At 49.5% G+C, this 25,096-nt stretch overlaps 2 protein-coding genes and 1 long non-coding RNA gene across 3 annotated transcripts in view; 1 reads left to right on the forward strand and 2 right to left on the reverse strand.

Moving 5' to 3' along the window:
• Nucleotides 1-25,096, reverse strand: part of LOC146349206 (uncharacterized) — a 178,027-nt gene that overhangs the window by 24,242 nt on the left and 128,689 nt on the right. The window lies entirely within an intron of this gene.
• LOC146349208 (olfactory receptor 52K2-like) lies at nt 1,377-2,342 on the reverse strand. Its single transcript, XM_084841887.1, has one exon. The coding sequence runs from the start codon at nt 2,340-2,342 to the stop codon at nt 1,377-1,379; it is 966 nt and encodes a 321-aa protein (XP_084698013.1).
• On the forward strand, nt 17,859-18,818 carry LOC146349209 (olfactory receptor 51G1-like). Its single transcript, XM_084841565.1, has one exon. The coding sequence runs from the start codon at nt 17,859-17,861 to the stop codon at nt 18,816-18,818; it is 960 nt and encodes a 319-aa protein (XP_084697691.1).

Consider the following 25,096-nt stretch of genomic DNA (forward strand, 5'->3'; position numbering starts at 1 on the left):
CTGGGCCCAGATGGTATCCATCCTAGAGTTCTCAACTCCAATATGAACATGCTGATCTTCTAATCAAATATGCAACATGTCCCTAAGATAAGCCTCTGTACCAGAGAACTGGAACATGGCCAACGTAACACCAATTTTCAAAAAGGGATCCAGGAGCAATCTGGGAAATTACTGGCCAGTTAGCTTAACGTTGGTTCTGGGGAAATTGGTTGATGGCATTATTAAAGATAAAATTAGTAAGCATATAGAAGGACAAGCCCTGCTGAAAAAGAATTCCACAAAGGTAAGTCCTGTCTCACTAATCTTTTAGAGTTTGTTGGCTGCAGAATTGGACTCAAAGAGTGCTGATCAATGGGACCTTCTCCAACTGGGGAGAGGTAACAAGTGGGGTACCGCAGGGCTCAGTCCTGGGCCCGGTGCTCTTCCACATTTGTATTAATGACTCAGAGGAGGAGGTGCAGGGAATGCAGATCAAATTTGCAGATGCCACAAAATTGGGCGGGATAGCTAATACTTTGGAAGACAGAAACAAAATTCAAAGTGATCTGGATAGACTGGAGCGCTGGGCAGAAAACAACAGAATGACATTTAATAGGGATAAATGCCAAGTTCTGCACCGAGGAAAAAGAAACCAAAGGCACAGTTACAAGATGGGGGATACGTGGTTCAACAACACTACCACAAGAAAGAGCCTATGTACACCAGTTGCTGGGGACCATGGGTGGGAGGGTGCTGTTGCGCTCATGCCTTCCTTGGGCTTCCCTGGTCAACAGCTGGTCAGCTACAGTGTGAACAGAACATTGGACTAGATGGACCCTTGGTCTGATCCAGCAGGGCTCCTCTTATGTTCTTCTGGCTACCAATGAATATGATCCATAGACACCAAAGAATTAAGAAATAACCTAGAGTAAACCTAAGCAAAGGGTTTATACAGGTTGGACAGTGTGTGTTTCAGCCTCGCTGCTGCTTGCCAAGTCACTCAGAGCGATGGCACTGGAGTGACAGAGTGCAGCTTCTAAAGAAGCTCCAAAACATATTTAACCCTTTAAAAACAGACCAAAAAACCTGATGAAATGATGTGGAGAGAGGAGTAGGCAATGTTGCTCATAATCACTGATCATGTCGTACAGGGACAATTAGTGTGCATGCAACTTCCAGAATGACACAGCAGTAACAAACGCAATAGCAATGGATGTGCTCTCTAGGAGACCCATCACATCTTCCCAAGTAGAAGATACTGAGACGTCGGAGTGCGGGGGATGTCAAATCCCTGCAAAGTAAGTACAGCCTCGAAGGAAGCAGAGTAGGCTGAACACTGAACACATGAGAAATGAATGTGCATTTATTCCACAACTCCCAAGGGTATGGAAAGGGTCTTACTTTCCCATTTCCATGCCTCCTGAAGAGGAGACCTTGAGGGTTCTGAGAATGCTTTCTCGGATCTTTTTTGTTCTCACCCCGTAGATGATTGGGTTCATCATGGGTGGAATCAGGACGTAGATGTTGGCAATAATAATGTGGACAGAGGGAGCAACCCTGTGGCCATATCGATGGGTGAGGAAGGAGAAGAATGCTGGAGTGTACGATATCAAGATCACGCAGATGTGGGAACCACATGTGCTGAGAGATTTGACCCGTGCCTCCTTGGAAGGAAGCTGGAACACGGTCCGGAGGATCAGGATGTAGGACACAATGATGAAGATGAAATCCAGCCCTCCAGTCAGAAAGGCAACTGTCAAGCTGTAGGCTTTGGGTGCCCCGGCATCGGTGCAGGCCAGTTTCACCAGTGCCATGAACTCGCAGTAGGTGTGAGAGATGATGTTGCCTCTGCAGTAGGGGAGCTGCTTCAGCAGGATGGGGTGAGGGCACAGCAGCACAGCCCCTCGGATCAAGACAGCCAGGCCGATCTTGGTGATGACTGTGTTGGTCAAGATGGCCGAGTGTCTCAGGGGGTTGCATATCGCCACATAGCGATCAAAGGCCATGGCGGCAAAGAAACCCGACTCCATGGTAGAAAAAGAATGGACCAGGAAAACCTGGGCCAGGCAGGCATTGACATGGATGCTTCTGCCCTGAAGCCAGAAAATGCTCAGGATTTTGGGCAAAGTGGTGGTGGAGACGACAAGATCAGCAACTGCCAGCATGCAGAGAAACAAGTACATGGGCTCATGGAGGCTTGGCTCATTCTTGATAACCCCCAGGAGGAGGCAGTTACCTAGAAGAGAGACGATGTAGATGGAGCAGAAGGGGATGGAGATCCAGATGTGGAAAGCTTGCAGTCCTGGGATCCCGACAAGAATGAAGGCGGAAGGGTGGAGCAAGGTCCAGTTGGAGACAGACATGTTAGACTGGGAATGTGGATCTGTTCAGTTCTGATTCTGAACCATGGCAGCTCTCTGATCCTGAAAGGAAGCAAGGTTTTTAAAAAGTTGTCAACCCATTGAGAACAGACTGGGCAAGGAGCAGCCATTTTGGCAGCAATCCATCTATCCCCAAACACTATCAAGGGCATAGTGTTCACAACATGGAGATTCTGGTGCCTTCCAGATATGTTGGACTGCAACTCCCATAATTCCCAGCCAGGAGGGCCAATGGTTGGGGAAGGCTCTTACAGGGCATGGGGAACAGGGAGTGGGGTCAGCCAGAAGGGGATACGTGGACAAGGTAGGCTGGAGTTTGAGCCCCTGTTGAGTCCCTGTGTGACCTTTGGCTGGTTCCTCTCTCTCCTTGCCTCGCCTACGGAATGGCAGTCATGGGAAGACAATGGGAACGTCCTCTGGACACCGGCAAGAGCCCCTCGGAGGAAGGAAGGAAGGAAGGAAGGAAGGAAGGAAGGAAGGAAGGGTGGGGTATAAATATGATCCATAAATAGTTATGAGCTATCACTCCATCACCACTTCTCAGCACATGGTACTTGGCACAGCTTTGTCCTGAAAATACCCCATGAGTGAGGTAGGCTACTTGTTTTTTCCATGCACTGATAGGGTCCAGAGAACATGCTGTATTGCCTTGGCCGTGGGCTGCTAAGGTTTGGAGGTGCCGAGATAGCGATAAGCCAGATCCAGGTTGCTTACAAGGAGACTTTATTGAGTACTACAGCGCACAGGCGTACCCAATGGTTGGATCAGACAGCTTCTCTGAACCCAGAGCCATGGGGTAAACTGGGTTTTATACCATACATGTCAGCAGTGAGGCAGCATGACAGTAGCAAGTATTAATTAGCGTTCATCTGCAACGTTCCCAGCATAGACTAACAGTGCTTGTTCAGAAGGAAAACACTCAGAACTTTCCCAGCACAGACACCTGTAAACAGAGCCTCGCTTCTCAGGCGCTTCCCAGGCCCTGATAAGATTCAGAGCTCGTTAGCATGGAATGTGCTGAGGCGGCGATATCAACCTTTGACTCATCTTACCAGCCAAGAGGCCCACTAGCAAGAGAATTGGACCAAAGCAGAAAGCGTTATGGACCTCTAGGCCCCTCTAAAACTACAGGTGACTTGGTTACAGGCCCAGGGCCATTACACATGCCTTGCTCATAACTGCTCCTTCAGTGCCTTCAAGGCAGGGCTGTTGCTTGAACCTTTTTCTCCCCAGTCCAAGAGAAAGGCTACAGTCCTGAGCATATTTCCTGTCACCTTTGAAGCTGACCCACAAATGCCAGCTTATGCAGAATGCGGCCACTCACGTGCTTGCAGGGACCAGACCAGCAGAACAAGTTACACAGACGAGAATTGCACCTGACAGGGACTTGCCAGGTGGCCTGAGGTGGCTGCTCTCCAAGAGGGGACTGAGAGAGCACTCACCTCCTAGGGTGGTTGTAAGGGCATCAGCAAGAGAATACATGGGAAGCACCTTAAACCCTCAACAGTGCTGTTCAAATGCTATGTATGATTGCTAAGCCCCGGGCAACGCCTTTCCCAGGCCCTTTGGAGGAAGGCCTCGTAGTTCAGAGGCAGAGCACCTGCTTGGCATGCAGAAGGCCCCACACTCAGTCCCTGGCAGCATCTCCACTTAAAAAGGTCCTCAGGTAGGAACCCTTCTCTGCCTGTGACCTTGGAGAAGACACTGCCAGTCAGAACAGGGAAAACTTGGATAGATGGACAATAGCCTGACTTGTGATTGGATCCAGGATTCCAGTGGGTCTATTCTAAGTATGGACTAAATCTGGATCCAACCTGAAATCTCCATGGGAGTGGGGGAAGTGCTAGTCCATGAAAAATAATCCAAAATCCACAGCTGGGCAATACCTTTATTGTTGTTGTTGTTCAGTCGCTAAGTCGCGTCCGACTCCTCGTGACCCCATGGACCATAGCATGCCAGGCCTTCCTGTCCTGCGCTCTCTCCCAGAGCGTGCTCAAGTTCATATTCACTGCATCGGTGATGCTATCCAGCCATCTCATCCTCTGCCGTCCCCTTCTCCTTTTGCCTTCAATCTTTCCCAGCATCAGCGTCTTTTCCAGGGACTTTTCTCTTTGCATTAGGTGGCCAAAATATTGGAGCTTCAGCTTCAGTCTCTGTCCTTCCAATGAGCACTCAGGGTTGATTTCCTTTAGGATGGACTGATTGGACCTCCTTGCAGTCCAGGGGACTCGTAAGAGTCTTCTCCAGCACCACAGTTCGAAAGCATCAATTCTTCGGCGCTCAGCCTTCCTTATAGTCCAGCTCTCACAGCCGTACATTACTACTGGGAAAACCATAGCTTTGATTATGCGGACCTTTGTCGGCAAGGTGGATGTCTCTGCTTCTTACTATGCTGTCTAGGTGTGCCATAGCTTTCCTCCCAAGGAGCAAGCGTCTTTTAATTCCATGGCTACAGTCACCATCTGCGGTGATCTTGGAGCCCAAGAAAGTAAAATCTGTCACTGCTTCCATTTCTTCCCCTTCTATATGCCAGGAAGTGATGGGGCCAGATGCCATGATCTTCGTTTTTTTAATGTGGAGTTTCAAACCAGCTTTTGCAATCTCCTCTTTCACCCTCAACAAAGAGGCTCTTTAGATCCTCTTCGCTTTCTGCCATTAGGGTGGCATCGCAACCAAAATCCCACAAAAAATGTGCAAACAGTCGAATTTCCAGAATTCCTCATCAGACTAGGTGGTACAAAAACCATTTAGATATTTCTCTTTCTTCCCTCATACTCTGCTTTTTGTGCCACTGAGCCTGGTGAAGAGTTCTGGAGATCTTGAAATGTTGCATATTTTTGTGGCATTTCAGTTGGTCCTCATAAAGGTATTGCCCAGCTGTGGATTTTATATTTCTATGAGCTCTCAGGAGAGGAATGTCACCTCTCAACTAACAGTCCGTTGTACTATTTATCTGAGAAAGCTTTTGACACAAAGACATTTTGGAGGTGCTATCTCGCACCCCCTGCACACACACACACGCACACACACGCCCTGCATTCACCTGCTCCTGTGTCAGCAGTTAGAAGAGCAGCCAACACCCTTGCCGCTGTGGCCGACAGGCAGGAGGAGAGAGCCAAGGAAAAGGAGGAGGCAGCAGGTAGAGGAGGGAGGCTTATACCCACCGCTCCAGGAGGAGATCAGATCCCAGCAGAATCGCACCATCAGTTGAGAACGCGCACGGCACGATTCAGATGTCCATTATGTCGCCAGTGGGGAGGGGGGAAGCCCCCCTGAACGGCAGTGGCTCGGTTAGGGTGCGACTTGCAGCTGGCTTTCTCTGGAGAAGGAGAAGGGTTTGGGGCGCCCCCCTCAGTCAGAACATCACCACAGCCATCTGCGCCCTGAACACGCAGCGCATGTTGTTGCACGGAGGCCACTCCGCAGTTCTGAGGGGACAAAGTGCCCCCCCAACACACACACACACAGAACCCAATTACCAAGACCGTTTGGAGTTTAAGCAGCCACTAAATCTATAAGGGCCATTAAAAAAACCCAAAACATTACTTTCATGCCATGTAAGGACCTTCATGCTATTTTATTTGTTTATTTGCTTTAAGAAGTGGTGTGCTGCCTTCCTACCATAGTTGGCATTCAATGCCGCTTTAAACAGTTATCATAAAAACATCAGTATGATAAAAACAGGGAGCCATTACACAGAAATAACAAGGGCAGAGAAAGCAATTGGAGGAGCTGAGCTGCCAACAGACTGATCTGAGACTAGGGATGTCAGAGAATTCCGCCACGGGTCTCGGTGAGGCTGAATGCCAGTGCATTCGGGCCCCCGAAATCCATGGTGGAACGAAGCCCCCCGCCCCCCCACCCCACAAAAGGCACACGAAATGGAGCACCTACCTGCTGCCGTTCGCGCAGCTTTGCAAATGGTGGCTGCATCTGCGGCCGCCATTCGCTTCCTCATTATAGCTGTGATAGGCTTTGTAAGTACTTACGTAGCCTATCACGGCTAACGCAGGGACGCCATTTGCGTCCCTGTGGAGGCCGTGATAGGCTACGTAAATATTTACGTAGCCTATCACGGCAAAAAAAAAGGGAACGCAAATGGCGGATACGGCGGCTGCCATTTACGTTCGCTTTTTTTGCTGTGATAGGCTACGTAAATATTTACATAGCCTATCACGGCAAAATACAGGGATGCACATGGAGGCGGCTTCGGCAGCCGCCATTTGTGTCCCTGTGCAGGCTGCCCAGCAGCTGGATGTCCAGCTGCGGGCGGCCCCGGCTGGCAGATCCACGGAGTCGACGCGGAGCGGAGCCGGCCAGGGAGAATTTCTGGGGGAGGGACGGAGCGCCTCCCCCCCAACGCGAATGTCACCCTTCGAAAAGGTAAGTGAGTTTCGTACATCCCTATCTGAGACACACACACACACCCAGACCAGGGACCAGCCACAGAACCTACCCCCCACCCCCAGGCCCTTCTTTGGTATCCACCTGCCACTTTTCCAGAGGCCATTTTACACCATTCTAGTAACATTCCAGAAAGGCTTTCAATGCCATCGACCAGGGCGTCCTCCTGTATTGTTTAACTGGATTTAGGGGTGTACGAACCCCACTCACCCATCTGGTCCAGGGCATCCGCTGGAGGGGAGAGGAAATCCGTCCCTCCCCCCAGAATCCTTCCCAGCCGGCTCCACTCTGTGGCGAGTCGCGGAGCCACTGGCCAGGCCCGTCTGCAGCCAGACTTCCGGCTGCTGCCATGCAAATGGTGTCTGGCATAGCGGACGCCATTTGCATCCGCAGCCCGGCAGTGGATGGCTGTGGACGGCAGCTGATGGACCTGGACCGGCCGGCACCAGGTAGGGTCCATCCCTACCGGACTTCACGAGGTGGTGGGCGGGAGCAGTCCGTTCCACCACAGACTCCGGGGGGTTGGATTCTAAAGCCTCACTGGAGTCCGTGGTGGATTTCTCCGCCATCCCTAAGTGGGTTTGGCTTGGGAGGCACAGTTTTAAAGTGGGTCCAGTCCTTCCTGGGGGAGCGGTCTCAGAAGGTGGTGCTGGGGGACTTCTGCTCCACCCAATGGCCATTAGCCTGTGAGGTGCCACAAGGTGCCTCTTGTCTACCATGCTTTTGACATCTACGTGAAGCGCTGGGGGAAGTCCTCAGGAGGTCTGGGCTGCAATGTCATCCATATGTGGATGATGCTCAGTTCTACCTCTCGTTTCCATCTGCACTTCCCAGGGACGCCGTTGAACTCATGAACCAGAGTCTGGAGGCTGTTTTGGGGTGGGCAAGGGATAACAAGCTGAAACTTTATTTAGACAAGATGGAGGTACTGTGGGTTAGGAAACCAACGACTCTGGATGGAGGCTTATAACTGGTCTTGGATGGGGTTGTCCTCCCCCTAAAAGTCCAAGTACACAGTCTGGGGGTCCTCCAGGACTCTCCGCTAACTGGGGAAGCCTGGGTGGCTGCAGTGTCCAGGAGTCTGTTTTACCAGCTTAGGCTGGTCCGCCAGCTGCGGCCCTATCTGGAGAGGATGGGCCTTGTCTCAGTTATTGGCGCACTAGTGACATCCAGGCTGGACTATTGTAATGCACGGCATGTGGGGCTGCCTTTGAAGGTGGTTCAGAAACTTCTGCTGCTGCAGAATGCAGCCGCCTGAGTGTTGGTGGGGGCAAGGGGGTCAGATCATATAATGCCCATACCATGTCAGCTGCCCTAGTGACCTGTGCATTTCTGAGCCAATTGAAAGTTCTGGTTTTGACTTTTAAAACCTTAAATGGTTTGGGACCAAATTACTTGACGGATCACCTCCACCCTTACCAGCCTTCCTGCACTTTAGGGTCACCAAGGGAGGCCTTGCTGACTTACTCACCTGTGAGGGCATTTAGGTGAGCAGGATGGAAAATCCATCAGAGACTTTGTCTGCTTGCAGTCCTGGGGGGCTACTTTCTGGGACACAAACTACTTCATTGGTGCTTGTGCCAACCCTGAAATCAATGTAAGCACCGGACAAGTATTCCTGGGATTGGTATGCAGAAAAAAAGCAGGGCCATCCCAGAAAGAAGGCTCCTTCCCTGGTCACTGCCTGGCATCGCTCAGAGGGTACCAGAGCAGAGCTTCAGAGGATGACCTCAGTGAATGGTTGGGTGGGCATGGGAGAAGGCAGTCGAGCAAATGCCTGGATTCCAAAGCATGTAGGCACTAAAGGTAGCTACCGGCACTTCAACTCAACCTTTCAGCATTTATGCAGTCTTAAGTTTGGTTTATCCTGAACTTTGAGGGTTATTTTTTTAAGTTTGCATGAAAATTCATAAGCATTTTTGTGCACATTTCTGCTAATGCCTGCATCTTTGATGCATTTTTCCTTATATAGGCATTTTAAAGCAATGTTCCTAATATAATGCATTTTTAAATGTTATTTTCCCCAATCTACGCATTTTTGTATGCATTTTTTGTTTGGGGAACTCCATTGCGAAATTTGGAGAAGTGCGAATTTCGAAGGATAACTGAGTTTTGGTTCACATAGTGGTTCAAAAGTGCAAATATTCAGATAAGAACATTCAGGTGCAAACTGAACTCGTTGCTCCCCCATCTCTGACTAACTGAGCTGGGAACTTTGAACTGAGCTGGGAAACAAGCTGGAGCCGATGAAGCTGTTTCAAAAACAGCAAGATCTGACCCCGTCGCCTGGCTGCCATTCGCAGCCTAGCGGCTGCATTTTCACCTGACTGCAGTTTCACACTGTCTGCAAAGGCAGCCCCACAAGCAGCACATGCCGTACTCCACGGAGGGATGCTTCTTTTCAACACAGCAGCTTGCGGGGTGCATTACTTTTCCAGAGCAATTCAAGTGGCCAGGTAACTGAAGCAAGGCGTCTTGAAAATCTGTGTTTGCAGCAGTCCCATGGAGTGGATCAACCACAGTCATCTTCATTTTAGAGAGGCAAACTGAGGCTGAGAGATACCGTGATTAGACATGCAGAAGGCCACACACTGAGTCCCTGGCAGAGGCAGGACCTGCAGCCAGGCCTCAGCTGGCCTTTATCGGGATTTGGAAGCCATGCACTTACTCGGAAGCAGAATACAGCTGGGCTTTTGCTTTAACTGCTGTAATTACAGCTGTGTCTTGTGAGAGAAGCACAGGTAACAACATTCTCGAAGTCCCCGTGCGGTGGCACAAAGCGCCTTCCTGGTCTCTCAGGCCCAGTGCTGCTGTTCCAAAGGGACTGGTTCTCTGCACGTTCTATAAAGATGGATTCACACAGGCCCAAGCCCTGGCTTGGGTTCCCAGTTGTCTGTTTGGAAAGGACTCTGTGCCAGCTGCCCCTCTCACCACTGGGCTTGGGTAAGTTGGCTGGCGTGCTGGTGCAGCACTGCAGCACACTCAATGCTGTCATGGGTATTCGAGAACATGTGGGCTCGATGTCACTTTTATTGTTCAGGTTAGACACATTTTTGCCCCGGGAGCCTTTGCCTTCTTGTTTATGCACTTGCATTCTGCCATCTTGGGCCACTCTGAACCTTGCAAGACTTTTGCGATGGTCTGGGCGACAGCCTGCCTGGCCAGCTGCCGGAATACAGTGCTGCCCGCATCTCTCATATAGCAGCACAGCGGCACATTCAGGAGCGCAGGGCCCCTTCGCGACAGTCACGGCCATGCCCCCTTCTAAGGCTGTGAGGCCTTACAAGATGCACCGCCTTCAGCTGGGATCCAAAACAGGGCAGCTGAGAGCAAGGCCGGGGTACTTCAATTGGACGTCTGAGGAAAAAATGCAGGGGTGTTAAAATCTTTTTCACCCACCCACTCACTCAAACACGAACATTTGAGGTTTTCAAAATATGATCCTCTATGGACGCTTCACCCTCTCAGCTCAGCCCTCATGGACAGACCCCTTCTCAATGAAACAGCCCCCTTGCACACTCCCCTAGCGCCCCAGCATTACCCATTAGCCTTCCCTAAGCTCCTTCATTTTATCTCTCCCATCCCGCAACAGAAACGTCCACACACCCAGCTGGATTGAACCACACACACACACACACACACACCCCTTCTTTCTCCTCTCCCCCCAACTGACTTTTTTCTGTTTCTCTTCCCTCCACCGGGGCTTGTTTGCCCAGATACATGCCAACCTTGTACCAAAAATTGTAGCCAACAGAGCAGGCTGCATTTGGCAATTCTGCTTACTGTAGAAATTAATGTTCAAGAATTAACAGTAGGGATGTTGGAGAATTCCACCACGGACTCCAGTGAGGCCGGATTCTAAAGAATCCCCTGGAGTCAGTGGCGGAATGGCCTCCGCACCACCACCCCGCGGAATCCCCCCGGGGCAGAGCCTACCTGGCGGCGGATGTGGCGCCGGCGGATGCAGCAGCAGATGTGGCGGCAGATGCAGTGCCGGCAGCTCCGGCTCATCTTCCGGCCGCTGCCGGACTGCTGCAGCTGCAAATGGTGGCCATCGTAGCGGCTGCCATTTGCGTGGCTGCCTTTTGCCGTGATAGGCTACGTAAATACTTATGTGGCCTATCACAGCAAAGAGCAGGGGCACAAATTCCGGCCACTATGCCATTTGTGCCCCTGCTCTTTGCCGTAATAGGCTACGCAAGTACGTAGCCTATCATGGCAAAAGGCAGCCATGCAAATGGCGTAGCAGCCACCATTTGCATCCCTGTCTTTTGCCGTGATAGGCTACGTAATTTACGTAGCCTATCATGGCTTGGCAGGGACGCAAATGGCGGCAGGCGTAGCCAGAAGTCCAGCTGTGGCCAGCCCCAGCCAGCGGCTCCACAGAGTCGCTGCGGAGCGGAGCTGGCCAGGGATGGTTCCGGGGGGAGGGACGGAACACCTGCCCCCCACCATGGATGCCCCGGAACTGAGCCAGGTAAGGGATTCATACATCCCTAATAACAGTGCAATCCAATGGGTCCTTATTTCGAATTAAATTTACAGATCTTGGGAAGGCAGCTAAGGCTGCAGTCCTACGCACACTTACCTGGGAGAAAGCCCAATTGTCACTTGAACATAGTGGGACTGACTTCTGAGTAAACATGCATAGGATTGTGTGATAAATCCAAAAAACTGGCACAAACCAGCCACCTGCCCTGCCCCATAAATAAATAATGGTGGCAGCGCCCCCCGCCCCCCCCTGCGGCCAGCAGCAGCAGCCCTGAACAGGTGGCCGGGGTTGCAGGAGACAAGGCAGCGCCGGGTGCACAGGCATGCAGCAGGGACGGGCGGAGAAGCCAAGAGATGGGGGGGGGCAGAGGAGGCTGCAGAGCTCCCTCGGGTTCCCTCCCTCCCTCGCTCCATTTGTCTGGCCGGCTCTGCATAGTAGACGAGAGGCAGCCAAGAGGCAGCCGCCTGCACTCCCTTCTGCTCCCTCTGCCTTCCCTAGCAGGCTGCGACCCGGCTGGGGGCTGGCTTCGAAAAAAGTGCCGGAGCAAAGCCCCGGCACGACCTGCCACCACTATGCCAATGCTCTCATAAAGAGACACTGAGAGTATGAGTAGAAATCATTTTGAGCCTAGCAGATGTTTCACCTCTTAGTCTGTTATCATCGACTCAAGTGACAAACAAAAATGAACTTTTGCCCATCTAATTCGGGGTGGTGGTGGTGGTGGTAACATATGGTTCAGCTCAGGAATTTGAAGGAAGGCTAGCTGGTTAGGTAGTAAAGTACATTATCGTTAACCTTTTCTGCTTAATGCCATAAATCAGTGAAGATGAGATGAACTACTTTGAGGAGTGAATAGACCTGAAAGTGGGCCATGGGTAAAGCAGCCCAAAGACAATAGAGGTTAAAAAAGGGTGTGGGGAAACTCAGATATGACCTAAAATCAAGGATCTTGTTTTTGGATGTTAATGGAAGGCTGTTGTTGAGAAGTATTGTTCAGAAGAGATGAAATAAATATATCACTCCCAGGTCAGAGCTAGGAATTTAGTTAAAATTGTTAAGCAGTAGGGATGTACGAAAGTCACTTACCTTTCGCGGATTATGTTGATGGGGGGGGAGGCGTTCCGTCCCTCCCCCCCCGGAATCCTCGACGGGGGGGAGGCAATCCGTTCCTCCCCCCTGGAATCCTCTGCGGCCGGCTGCGCTCCGCGGCAGCTCCGCAGAGCAGCCGGCCAGGCCCAGCCAGGCCAGAGCCGTCCGCAGCCGGATTTCCAGCCGTGGAGTGCTCTGGGTAAAAAACAAAAAAACAAAAAAAACCCGCATATGCAAAGGGCGGCGGCTACGGCCACCGCCATTTGCGTTCCTTATTTTTGCCCTCTTAATCTACGTAAATATTTACGTAAACTATGATGGCAAAAATCAAGGGGAATGCAAATAGCGTAGCGGACGCTATTTGCGTCCCTTTTTGATTCCCCATTTTAGCCTACATAAATATTTACATAGGCTAAAACAGGGAATCAAAAAGGGACGCAAATAGCACCCGCTACGCTATTTGCATTCCCCTTTATTTTCGCCGTCATAGTCTACGTAAATATTTACGTAGATTAAGAGGGCAAAAATAAGGAACGCAAATGGCGGTGGCTGTAGCCGCCGCCATTTGCGTACGAGGGTTGTTGTTTTTTAAACCCACCCAGCCATGATAGGCTACGTAAAGATTTACGTAGCCTATCACGTCTTTTTTTGTTTTCTACAAGAGTGGAAATGGCGGTGGCGGCAGCCGGTCGGAAGACCAACTGCTGCCGCCACCGCCCGGAAGATCTGCCCCAGGTAAGTCTCGTCCCGGGGGGGATCCGTGGGGGGGCGGGGGGCAGGCCGTTCCACCACAGCGTTCAGGGGGCTGAATGCACTGGCATTCGGCCTCACCGAGATCTGTGGCGGAATTCTCTGCCATCCCTATTAAGGAGTGATGAGCTTGAGTTTCTCTCTTTGTTAAACAACACGTACCAGCTCACCAGGAATCACAGAAATATTAGGGACAGAGCAGAGAGATTTCAGGAAGAGAACACCTGTCCTCATCTTGACTTCTCCTCTTGTCCTTTTGGGACAGCTCAGAAATATCATATGGGCAAGACATCTTCTCTTTTTAAAGAAAGGCTAGCTTTCTTTCTTTCTGTTGGGAGGCAAATTCTGCAAAGCATGGCCCCTCCAGGAAATTCCTGACTTGTGTGGCGGATAACTTCCTCTACAGAAAGTAGAGGAAGGAACTAGAGGATCGGCTATCCTTGACTTGATCCTAACCAACAGAGATGACTTAGTGGATAAAATCGCAGTTACAAGAACTCTGGGGGAAAGCGACCATGTGGCACTTGAGTTCTCGGTTCTAAGGGAAGCAAAAGCCGAGCGTAGTCAAACCCTGGATTTTAGGAAAGCTGATTTTAATAAGCTCAGAACAATGATCAGTAAGGTCCCATGGCAAGTGACTCTAACGAGACAAGGAGTCCAAGATGGGTGGGAGCTTTTAAAAAAGGAAATTCTCAAGGCACAATCACAAACCATTCCAACAAGAAGAAAAGGCGGAAGACAACAGAAGAAGCCAATGTGGCTTCACAAACAGCTTAGGGATGACCTGATAACAAAAAAGGACACATATAGGAAGTGGAAAGAAGGCCAAGCGGAAGAGTACAGGCAGGTAGCACAGAAATGGTACACTGAGAGCCAGTGTGGTGTAGTGCCTAGAGTGCTGGACTGGGAGTCGGGAGATCCGGGTTCTAGTCCCCACTCGGCCATGGAAGCTCACTGGGTGACTTTGGGCCAGTCACAGACTCTCAGCCCAACCTACCTCTCAGGGTTGTTGTGAGGATAAAATGGAGAGGAGGATGAGGAGGATTATGTACGCCGCCTTGAGTTCCTTGGATGAAAAAAGGCAGGATATAAATGTAATAAATAAATAAAATAAATAAATTGCAGGGATGGCGTCAGGAAGGCTAAATCTGAGAACGAGCTGAGGTTAGTGAGGGAGGCTAAAAACAACAAAAAGGCTTTCTTCAGCTACGTGCATAGAAAAAGGCAGAGGAAAGAAATGGTGGTTCAGCTATTAAATAAGGATGGCAAAACGATAACAGATGACAAAGAAAAGGCAGAGGTGCTCAATTCCTACTTTGGCTCAGTCTTCTCCCAAAAGAGGGTCTATGACCCCCCTGGCAAAGGCGAAGTACAGGCTCAAGGGGCAGGATTGCAGCTTGAGATCGACAGGCATATGGTCAAGGAACACCAAATTACTTTGAATGAGTTCAAATCTCCAGGGCCAGATGAACTGCATCCTAGAGTCATAAAGGAACTGGCAGAAGAACTCTCAGAACCGCTGTCTATTCTCTTTGAGAAATCATGGAGGACGGGGGAAGTGCCAGATGACTGGAGGAGGGCTAACGTTGTCCCTATCTTCAAAAAGGGTAAAAAGGAGGAACCTGGGAACTACAGACCAGTCAGTCTGACATCAATCCCTGGGAAAATTCTGGAGCAGATGATAAAGCAATCCATCTGGGAGCCGTGATTACTCGAAGCCAACATGGATTTGTCAAAAACAAATCCTGCCAGACAAATCTGATCTCATTTTTTGATCAAGTCACCTCCCTTGTGGACCGTGGGAATGCTGTAGACATCATCTACCTCGACTTCAGCAAAGCTTTCGACAAAGTGCCCCATGATATCCTGATGAGCAAACTAGCTCAAAGTGGGCTAGATGAAACAACGATCCGGTGGATCCACAGTTGGCTACAGAATCGGACTCAAAGAGTGCTTATCAATGGGACCTTCTCAACCTGGGGAGAGGTAACGAGTGGGGTACTGCACGGCTCAGTCCTGGGCCCGGTGCTCTTCAACATTTGTATTAATGACTTGGAGGAGGAGGTGCAGGGAATGCTGATCCAATTTGCAGATGACACCAAATTGGGCGGGATAGCTAATACTTTGGAAGACGGAAACAAAATTCAAAGTGATGTTGATAGGCTGGAGTGCTGGGTAAAAAACAACAGAATGACATTTAACAGGGATAAATGCCAAGTTCTGCACCTAGGAAAAAGAAACCAAATGCACCATTACAAGATGGGGGATATGTGGCTCAACAACACTACAAGCGAGAAGGATCTTGGAATTGTCGTCGATCACAAGCTGAAGATGAGCCAACAATGTGATGTGGCTGCAAAAAAGGCCAATGATCTTTTGGGCTGCATTCATAGAAGCACAGCTTCCAAATCCCAGGAAGTACTAGTTCCCCTCTACTCAGCACTGGTTAGGCCTCATCTGGAGTACTGTGTCCAGTTCTGGGCACCACACTTTAAGAAGGATGCAGACAAACTGGAGAGGGTTCAGAGGAGGGCAACAAAGATGATCAGGGGACTGGAAACAAAGCCCTCTGAAGAGAGACTGAAAGAACTGGGCATGTTTCGCCTTGAGAAGAGAAGACTGAGGGAGATATGATAGCGCTCTTCAAGTCCTTGAAAGGTTGTCCCAGAGAGGAAGGCCAGGATCTCTTCTTGATCATCCCAGAGTGCAGGACACGGAATAATGGGCTCAAGTGACAGGAAGCCAGATTCCGGCTGAACATCAGGAAAAACCTCCTGAGTGTTAGAGCAATACGACAATGGAACCAACTACCCAGGGAGGCGGTGGGCTCTCCCACACTGGAGGCCTTCAAGACGAGGCTAGACAGCCATCTGTCAGGGATGCTCTGACCTGGATTCCTGCATTGACAGGGGGTTGGACGCGATGGCCTTGTAGGCCCCTTCCAACCCTACTATGCTATGATTCTATGATTCTATGATTCTAGCTCCTGAAAGAATTCTTAGAAAGCTTTTTGAACTGTGTTTTGCCTATTACAACCACCACCTCACATTTGTGTATATGTTCTATGCTCTCATGGTGTATCTTGTTATCATTTAAATATTGCTTGACATTTTGGAGTAAATATATTTATATAAAAACTATAACTCAAGGCTTGGTTTTAAATATTTTCTTGTCAAGTACAAAACCTATTGGACCCATAATAAAAAGACTGGCTGTACTTCCTTCCTGTTGTTGTTCAGTCGTTCAGTCGTGTCCGACTCTTCGTGACCCCATGGACCATAGCACGCCAGGCCTTCCTGTCCTGCGCTCTCTCCCGGAACTTCCTTCCTACGAGAATTTAAATCACCTAGTTAGCTGATAACTTAGTGCTATCTAAATTCCAAGGGTATGAATCTCCCTTCTAGAGGTGAACATGACAGCATGAGGGCCATAGACCAGCTTGCATGGTCACACTAGGTTGCTTGTGCTTGAGAAACTCTGCATAAGTAAGTAAAACGAGAAGCTCAGCATTTTAAAAAGACTCTCTCTCTCTCTCTCTCTCCCCCCCCCCCCCCAGGCTGCAGATCTGAGGTTTAAGAAGTGTGGACTTCGTCAGCTGAAGAGAATTCCGTTCAACAGAATCTGTGCAGGAGAAGGACCCAACAGAGTGTGCCCTTTCTGATCAGGTTCTCAATGATCTGCATAGCTTATTAATTTTGTTTATTTGTTACATTTATATCTCACCTTTCCTCCAAGAAGCCCAAGGTGGTATACATGCTCCTCTTCCTCTCCATTTTATCCTCACAACAACCCTGTCAGGTAGGTTAGGCTGAGAGTCAGTGACTGGCCCAAAATCCACCAGTGAGCTTCATGGTCAAGTGGGTACTAGTCTCCTGAGTCCCAGTCCCGCACTCTAACCACTACACCACACTGGCTCTCCAGCGTCTGGTCCCTGCAGCCATGATTAGCGGAAGCACATGGACGAAAGCACCTTGCACTTAGTGAGACCATTAGTCCATCTAATCAGTACTGTCTATTCTGACTGGCAGGACCTCTCTGGGCAGAGAGAGAGAAAGAGAGAGTCATTGGCAAATTGTGTTACTCATCATTGGCACAGCTTATTTAGGTCACAGAAATTAATGTGTCTTCACTGGGCTTTGGATTTAAACATGGAGAGAGAATATACAGTTCATGTTGCAAACTGAATACAGAGTTGGTTGTCTTCAGAGTAAAATGGGTGGTTGAAAAAGTGGGAAGCATTTTAGCATGACAGCAAGGAGGGTTAGATATGAAGGTGTTGCTTTCATTAGGTTGTTAAAGTGAATGTAAAAACATGGCCAGAATGCGCCTTCGCCTTACAAGTTCCCCCCTTCCACTTTCTCCTCTACATAACAAAGACCAAACACTAACGTAAGTAGCGCAAGGAAGGCTCAAAGGCAACTGAAGCTCCAAGAGGCTGATGCTGTATTAATAGCTATTCCACTGTAAGGGCTTTTTCCAGTTGCATCACAGCTTCTTGAGCTGAGACGGTAGGATACTAACTTTGTGCTAATTCCAGTTAGCTTACGATAGAACCCTGTAAAGAAGCATAAAGCAACATAAAAACATAAAACAGCATCAAGCAACTAAAGCCATCACTGACTGCTTGGAACTGATTTGTTTCGCAATCATCTATGGTCCCATGAAAAATATTTCCACCTCCAGAATTCCGCAGTAAAGTCAGTTTTTCGTTATAGGTTTTAGTAGTTGTAAAGCACTGAAGTGGAGCGCGATTGCTTTTCACGATGAACTTTTCGCCTTTGGATAACAAAACCTTCAGCCCCACCACATTCCTCCTGACAGGATTCCCGGGCTTAGAATATGCCCATCACTGGATTTCTCTCCCCTTCTGCTTCATCTATGTGACCGTGATCCTGGGGAGTTCCACAGTACTCCACATCATAAGGACAGATGCAAGCTTGCACCAGCCAATGTATTATTTCCTGGCAATGCTGGCCTTGACTGACCTGGGCTTGTGCCTCACCACTTTGCCCACAGTGCTGGGCATATTTTGGTTCAATTCTCACGAAATCACCTTCAGTGCCTGCTTTGCCCAGCTCTTCTTCATCCACTCCCTCTCTCTGGTGGAATCGTCTGTGCTCTTGTCTATGGCATTCGACCGCTTCATGGCCATCTGTAACCCGCTGAGATATGGCTCCATCTTGACCACACAGAGGATTGTGAGAATGGGGCTGGCCTTTGTGTTGCGGAGCCTCTCTCTGATTTGCCCTCTGCCCTTCCTCCTCCACCGTTTCCATTACTGTCGGACCAATGTCCTCTCCCACTCCTACTGCTTGCACCTGGAGATCATGAAGCTGGCCTGCTCCAATATCATTATCAACCACATCTACGGGTTGACTGTTGTGGCCTTCACAGTGGGCACTGACTCACTCCTGATCCTCCTCTCGTACATCTTCATCCTGAAAACGGTGCTAAGCATTGCCTCCAAAGTGGAGCGCCTCAAGGCCTTCAACACATGCGTCTCCCACGTCTGTGCCGTCCTGTTGTTCTACGTGCCCATGATTGGCCTGTCTCTGATACACCGCTTTGGGGAACGTGCCCCCCGCATTATCCACATACTCATGTCCTACGTCTACTTGCTGGCGCCTCCTCTAATGAACCCCATTGTATACAGCATCAAGACAAAGCAGATCCGGCAACGGATCCTCAAGAAACTCTGCTCTGTGAAGTTTATCCAGTCCTAGGGACAAAACATGGGTTGCTTTTCCCTCTTCAGGAAAAAAAATCAAATAGCATAATCAGACTATATTATAGAAAGCAAGTCACGTTGCACATGAATATATGTGTGGTGTGTGTGCTTCTGTGAGTGTGTGTGTGTGTGGGAGTCAGAGAGAGAGAGGGAGAGGTTCTGCTTTCCAGACTTGTGCAGGGCCCCAAGGCGCATGCACCAGCCCCACAGAATACCAGGCCCTTTTGCAGACTTTCACTGCTCTTTTGCGAAGAACCCTTTATGTCCTCTGGACAGTGGTGCAGCAAGGACATTTTGGATCCTGGACTTGGTGGTCTTACAGGGGGCCCCTTTGGATGGCCATGCGTATACTTCAGTTGTGAAGTAGAGCACCATGATTTCTCTTCTCCCACCCATTGCCAGTTCACACTTCTACATTCCTGATTCACTAGAGACAGAGCAAAGCAAAACCAAAAATGTTTGACAACCCTGATTTTTTAAAGAACATCTCTGTGCATGTGGCGGTTTCACATTTTTAAACTTCAGTGAATCATAGCACCATGATGAATACAGGAATATAATATTGTTGGCTTCTGCTGTCCTGATGCTAAACACATTTATGTGGGAATAAGCACCATTTTGCTGTAGAAAAAGATAATATGTGTTCAAAGTAAACATTTTAAAAGATGAGCACCTGTCAGTATTGTCAGCCCCGGTGGGCCCAGGCTCACCCCGGTGCTGGCACTGGGGCTGTTTGCTGCCGCCCCACCTCCTGCTGCTCACTGGGGGATCCTTGGGGGGGGCTGAGCTGAGCTGGCCTTGGCCCCAGCGTCCTGCCCTAGCCACACCACTGCCTCTGGGCCAGAAGGGAGAGGAGCCCTGCTGATTAAGCAGGCGTGTCCTCCGGTGTGTCATTTGTTGGTCCTTTCACATCACAGCCCACCTTATTAAGGTGGGTGTCCTGTGTCCTGATTTTGTCAGTCTTAGATGAATAGTGCATACTTAGTGGAACATTACAAGTTCTCTTTCTGCTCTAAGTTATTCCCTGTTTAGTCTATTGTGGAATTTGCTATTTTATTTCTGTTAACTATTTATGAATACTTATTCTCAATTTCCCCCACTTTCTGTGCATCTTATATTTTAATAATAAAAGCAAAGAGAGAGAAAGAGAGGTACCTGGGGAGGCGGCGGGCTCTCCCACACTGGAGGCGCTCAAGACGAGGCTGGACAGCCATCTGTCAGGGATGCTCTGGCTTGGATTCCTGCACTGAGCAGGGGCTGGGCACGATGGCCTTGTAGGCCCCTTCCAGCCCTACTGTTCTATGATTCTATGAGAGATAGAAAGAGAAAGGTGATCATAGATCATGTCATCTTAATGTATAAAGACATTCTTAACCCTACAGGAATGTAAACTCTCAGACACCATTCATTTATGGGACATCCTGTGGACAAAAATCGTGTGTGATGCCTGCAAAGTCATCCCTGGTGGTTGGTCGCTCCAGAGATTCTCCCCATGACTCATTGATAATTTATTTTTATTTATTTAAAATATTTCTTGGCTGCCTTTCAGGGCAGAAGCCCTCCCAAGGTGGCTTACAACAATAAAATACATAAAAACAATTAAAATATTAGAAGTGATAAAAACAATAAAGACAAGAATAAAAACAAGAATAAAACCAGCAATGATGTTAATAGCAGTAGCAGAAACAGTAGCAGTCATATCAATAGAAGGCCAAAGTAAAATAATATGTTTTCAAGGCCTTCTTAAAAGTCTGCAGTGATGGAGCATGGTGGACCTCTGATGGCAGCTTGTTCCAAAGGTGTGGGGCCACTGCAAAGAAGGCCCTTTCACATGTGGTCACCCACCTGACTGCTGTCACGGGTGGGCAAATGAGAAGGGCCTCTCTTTCTGATCTTAAAGTGCGGGCAGGCTGATATGGGTGTAGGCGGTCCTTCAAGTAACTTGGTCCCAAACTGTTTAAGGCTTTAAAGGACAAAACCAGCACTTTGAATTGGGCTCAGGAACACACCGGTAACCAGTGCATCAGGCGCAGTATAGGTGTTATATATGATCGAATCGCCTCGCCCCCACCCATACTCGGGCGGCCGCATTCTGCACAAGCTGGAGTTTCTGAACCGTCTTCAAAGGCAGCCCCATGTATAGCGCATTACAGCAGTCCAGCCTGGATGTGACTAGTGCATAGATAACTGAGGCAAGGTCCGTCCTCTCCAGATAGGGCTGCAGTTGGCGTACCAGCCTAAGCTGGTAAAAAGCACTCCTGGACACTGCAGCCGCCTGGGCTTCCCCAGTTAGCTCGGGGTCCAGGAGGACTCCCAGACTGCGCACTCGGTCTTTCAGGGGCAGTGCAACCCCATCTAAGGCCAGTTGCAAACCTCCATCCGAAGGAGTTGGTTTCCCAGTCCACAGTGCCTCCGTCTTGCCTGAATTAAGTTTCAGCTTGTTCACCCTCATCCATCCCCAAACAGCCCCGAAACGCTGGTCCAAGAGTTCCACAGCCTTCCTGGGATGTGCAGATGGAAACGAGAGGCAGAGCTGAGTATCATCCACATACTGATGGCATTTGACTTCCCCCAGCGGTTTCACATAGATGTTGAAAAGCATGGGGGACAAGATAGAACCTTCCAGCGCCCCACAGGCTGATGGCCATGGGGTGGAACAAAAGTCCCCCAGCACCACCTTCTGCGACTGCTCCTCCAGAAAGGACTGGAACCACTTTAAAACTGTGCCTCCCAAGCCCAATCCAGATAGACGATCCAGAAGACCATGGCTGGTGGTATTGAAAGCTGCTGATAATGCCCATCCCCCAATCCCTGGCCTACCTGTCTAATCCAGATTAGTTCACAAGAATGGCAACACCTCATTTCTGGGTTTTGTACAGGGCCTGTTGCCATAATACCCTCTGAATTCAGTTTGTGAAAAGGGAAGGGCTGTGGCTTAGTGGTAGAGCCCCTGCTTTGCATGCAGAAGGTTCCAGGTTCAATCCCCATCAGCACCTCCAGCTAGGGTGAGGGAAGAATCCTGCCTGAAACCTTGGAGAGCTGCTGCTGCCAGTCAGCGTTGACAACACTGGGCTAGATGGACCAAGGGCCTGACTCAGGATAAGGCAGTTCCCTCTCTTCCCAGGCTTTGGGGTCCTCAGGATCTCCAGGGAGCAGTTGGTGGCTGCATCTGACTTTATGCAAGAGATGAACACACAAGGGATCTCCTGCATTCCTCTCGAAGACTGGAACCCCAGGTCTTTGTACAGGATCCTCAGAGACTCCCCAGTTATTGCTGCTGGGACTGAGGATGCCTCCTCCCTCTGGGTTTCAACAGGCAGTGTCAGGCAGTCTTCCTCCCTGAGGGAAAACAAGCACATTTTAACCACAACTACAACGCAACAGAGGTCAGAGGCAGAATCTCTGTTGCAACCACACAGGCAGGCTCACCGCTGGCCAGCAGGGAGTCAAGTCAGGCTCAGTGCCGATGCCGTTACTCCGGTAAGCACAAGGGAGTGTTTGTCCCTGGCAGCAGCACGGGTAAGATCACGAGGAGCACCAGGGGGGGTTCCACTCGTGCTGAGCGGCTCACTGGCTGACTCCCACAACCCATGAGGAAATGGCTCTGCTGGGTTCAGACGACACACCAACCCATCATGGGTCGAACAGCCCCTTCAACAAGCCATGGGTTGTCACGGTGGCTTTTTGCCCTAATTACCCTCGCTGCGGCACAGCTTGCTATGTTGTCCGAACCCAGCAAGGTGTGCAGCAGGGGGCTTCCAAACCATCCCGCAGCCCCTACAGCAAGCCTTGGGTTGCCGAAGCCAAAGCACGCTACCACCACCGACACCGCTTGGCCTTTAGCTAGAGCATCCAAGAGTCCAGCTGCTTCACACCCTTCATCTCAGCAACCTCCGCACAGGCCCTGCAACATAAAACGGTCTCCTCACAGTCCAGGCCGAGGCCACCCATCACTCTGGGGCTGAAGAGAGATTCGGAGAAAGGGCTTCTCAGCTCACACACTCGAAGCCGCGACGCCACACCTCCTCTCACCGCTGCAGTCCAGGCAGCAGGAAACCTCGCAGGACCGCTTTCAGCCACCTCACTATGGGATCTCTGGCTGCCCAAGGGCTGCTAAAATCCACAGTGCAGAGAGTCGGAACAGTGTCAGGGACAGACTTGTACAGCAGGCAGGGGAAGTGACTTGGCAGGAGGAGCCCCCAGGACTAAGCATCCTTCTTGTGAACGGGTTTGGGGGCAGGAGGGGGACTTTGGCTCCAACACAACTTTTCCTATTGGACAGAACTGGGACATGTATCCCCATTCAGAATGGCAGTGCCTGTTTTCAGAGTCTGTAGAAGTCATGTTGTTAATGGGGGGGGGAGAGTTTGTGCAGAAACAGTGTGCAAATGAGGCAACAAAAGAAAAGCAAGCAAGCAAGCTTGGCCAGAGACAATGTAAAATAGGGAAAGGAAGAAGGGGAGGAGATGTCGGGGCTGCTCTGACCTGGATTCCTGCACTGAGCAGGGGTCTGGACTCGAGGGTCTCGTAGGCCCCTTCCAACCCTACTATTCTATGATTCTATGTAGTCAAGAAACTAGTACAAAAGAAAAAGGTGGACCTAAAATGGACAGGACCTTGCAGAATTAAAGTGATTACTTTGTAACAATGCTGGTCACCACTCTAAACCAGATGTTTTCAGACTCTAGAGTTGTGGGCAATTCCACCTCCACTTGACAGTCAGGATAGAATGCGTTAGATTGCCCCTGTGTCTTCTGATAGCTATATAGTCATGGATTTCCGTTTTCTATACTATTGCTTGTTACTATGTTTCCTTACTGTTTCAGTCAGACCTGAAAACCCATTGGATTAATTTGGCATGTGAGTTTCCTGTTTGTTCTGAGACTGTTTTAGACACTAGATTGATTTTAAGAGTGTATTATTGCTGAAGAATGTATTGCTGGCATTTGAATGGCTAAGAGTATTAGGGAAAGGAGTGGGACCACTAGAAAGGCCAGGGGAGGAAACCCTTGTGAGTTAAGGTGTCGGGTGAGGGAGATTTGAGGGCTCCATGTTGTTAGATGCAATGCCTGTTTTTGGATTGGAATGGTGGTGAAGAATACCCCATTTCTCTTTTGAGATTGGAGATAGGACCCCTGAAGGAAATAAAGGGCTCGTTCTCCTAACTGAAATGAATCGTGTGTATATTGTTGTCTTTACGGCAATGGCTCATTGTTTGTTTTGTCTGTGGTTCACTCTGTGTGGCATTTTCCCAGCAGTAAAGGTGATTGTCAGCCAGGTTTTCTCAGCAGTATTTTTGAGTTGTAGCAACAAGACAATTAAAAGAATGAAGAATGAAGAAGTCAACAACTGGACTTGTTATAAGCCAAGTAGGGGTAATAAGGAAATGTATAAAATGAATATGCAGATAGTCTGATTAGCAAATGGCTGAGCTAACATGGCAAGCTTAGTCATAGAATCATAGAATACTAGGGTTGGAAAGGGCCTACACCCCTTCATGGATCACTGCCTTGTTGTGGCGAAGGGGCTTGCGTAACTCAGTGAAGCCATAAGCTACGCCGTGCAGGGCCACCCAAGACGGGCAGGTCATGGCAGAGAGTTCTGACAAAATGTGGTCCACTGGAGAAGGAAATGGCAACCCACTCCAGTATTCCTGCCAAGAAAGCTCCATGGAACGTATCACAAGGCTAAAAGATATGACGCCGGAAGATGAGCCCCTCAGGTCGGAAGGTGTCCAGTATACTACTGGGAAAGAGCAGAGGGTATTTCCAAGTAGCGCCAGAAAGAGTGAAGCGGCTAGGCCAAAGCCAAAAGGACACTCAGCTGTGGATGTGTCTGGTGGTAAAAAGAAAGTCCGATGCTGTAAAGAACAATATTGTTTAGGAACCTGGCATGTTAGGTCAATGAATCAAGGTAAGCTGGAGGTGGTCAAACATGAGATAGCAAGATTGAACATCGACATCTTGGGAATCAGTGAACTAAAATGGACAAGCATGGGCAAATTTAATTCAGGTGACCATCATATCTACTACTGTGGGCAAGAATCCCTTAGAAGAAATGGAGTAGCACTCATAGTCAATAAAAGACTGGGAAAAGCAGTACTGGGGTTGTTGTTGCTCAGTCGTTCAGTCATGTCCAACACTTCGGGACCCCATGGACCATAGCACGCCAGGCCTTCCTGTCCTCCACTCTCTCCCGTAGTGTGCTGAAGTTCATATCCATTGCATTGGTGATGCTATCTAGCCATCTCATCCTCTGCCGTCCCCTTCTCCT

The sequence above is a fragment of the Heloderma suspectum genome, chromosome 3, assembly GCF_057233095.1.
Source record: "Heloderma suspectum isolate Gila_16-S chromosome 3, 16-S_ref, whole genome shotgun sequence".
In the NCBI taxonomy this organism is placed as follows: Eukaryota; Metazoa; Chordata; class Lepidosauria; order Squamata; family Helodermatidae; genus Heloderma; species Heloderma suspectum.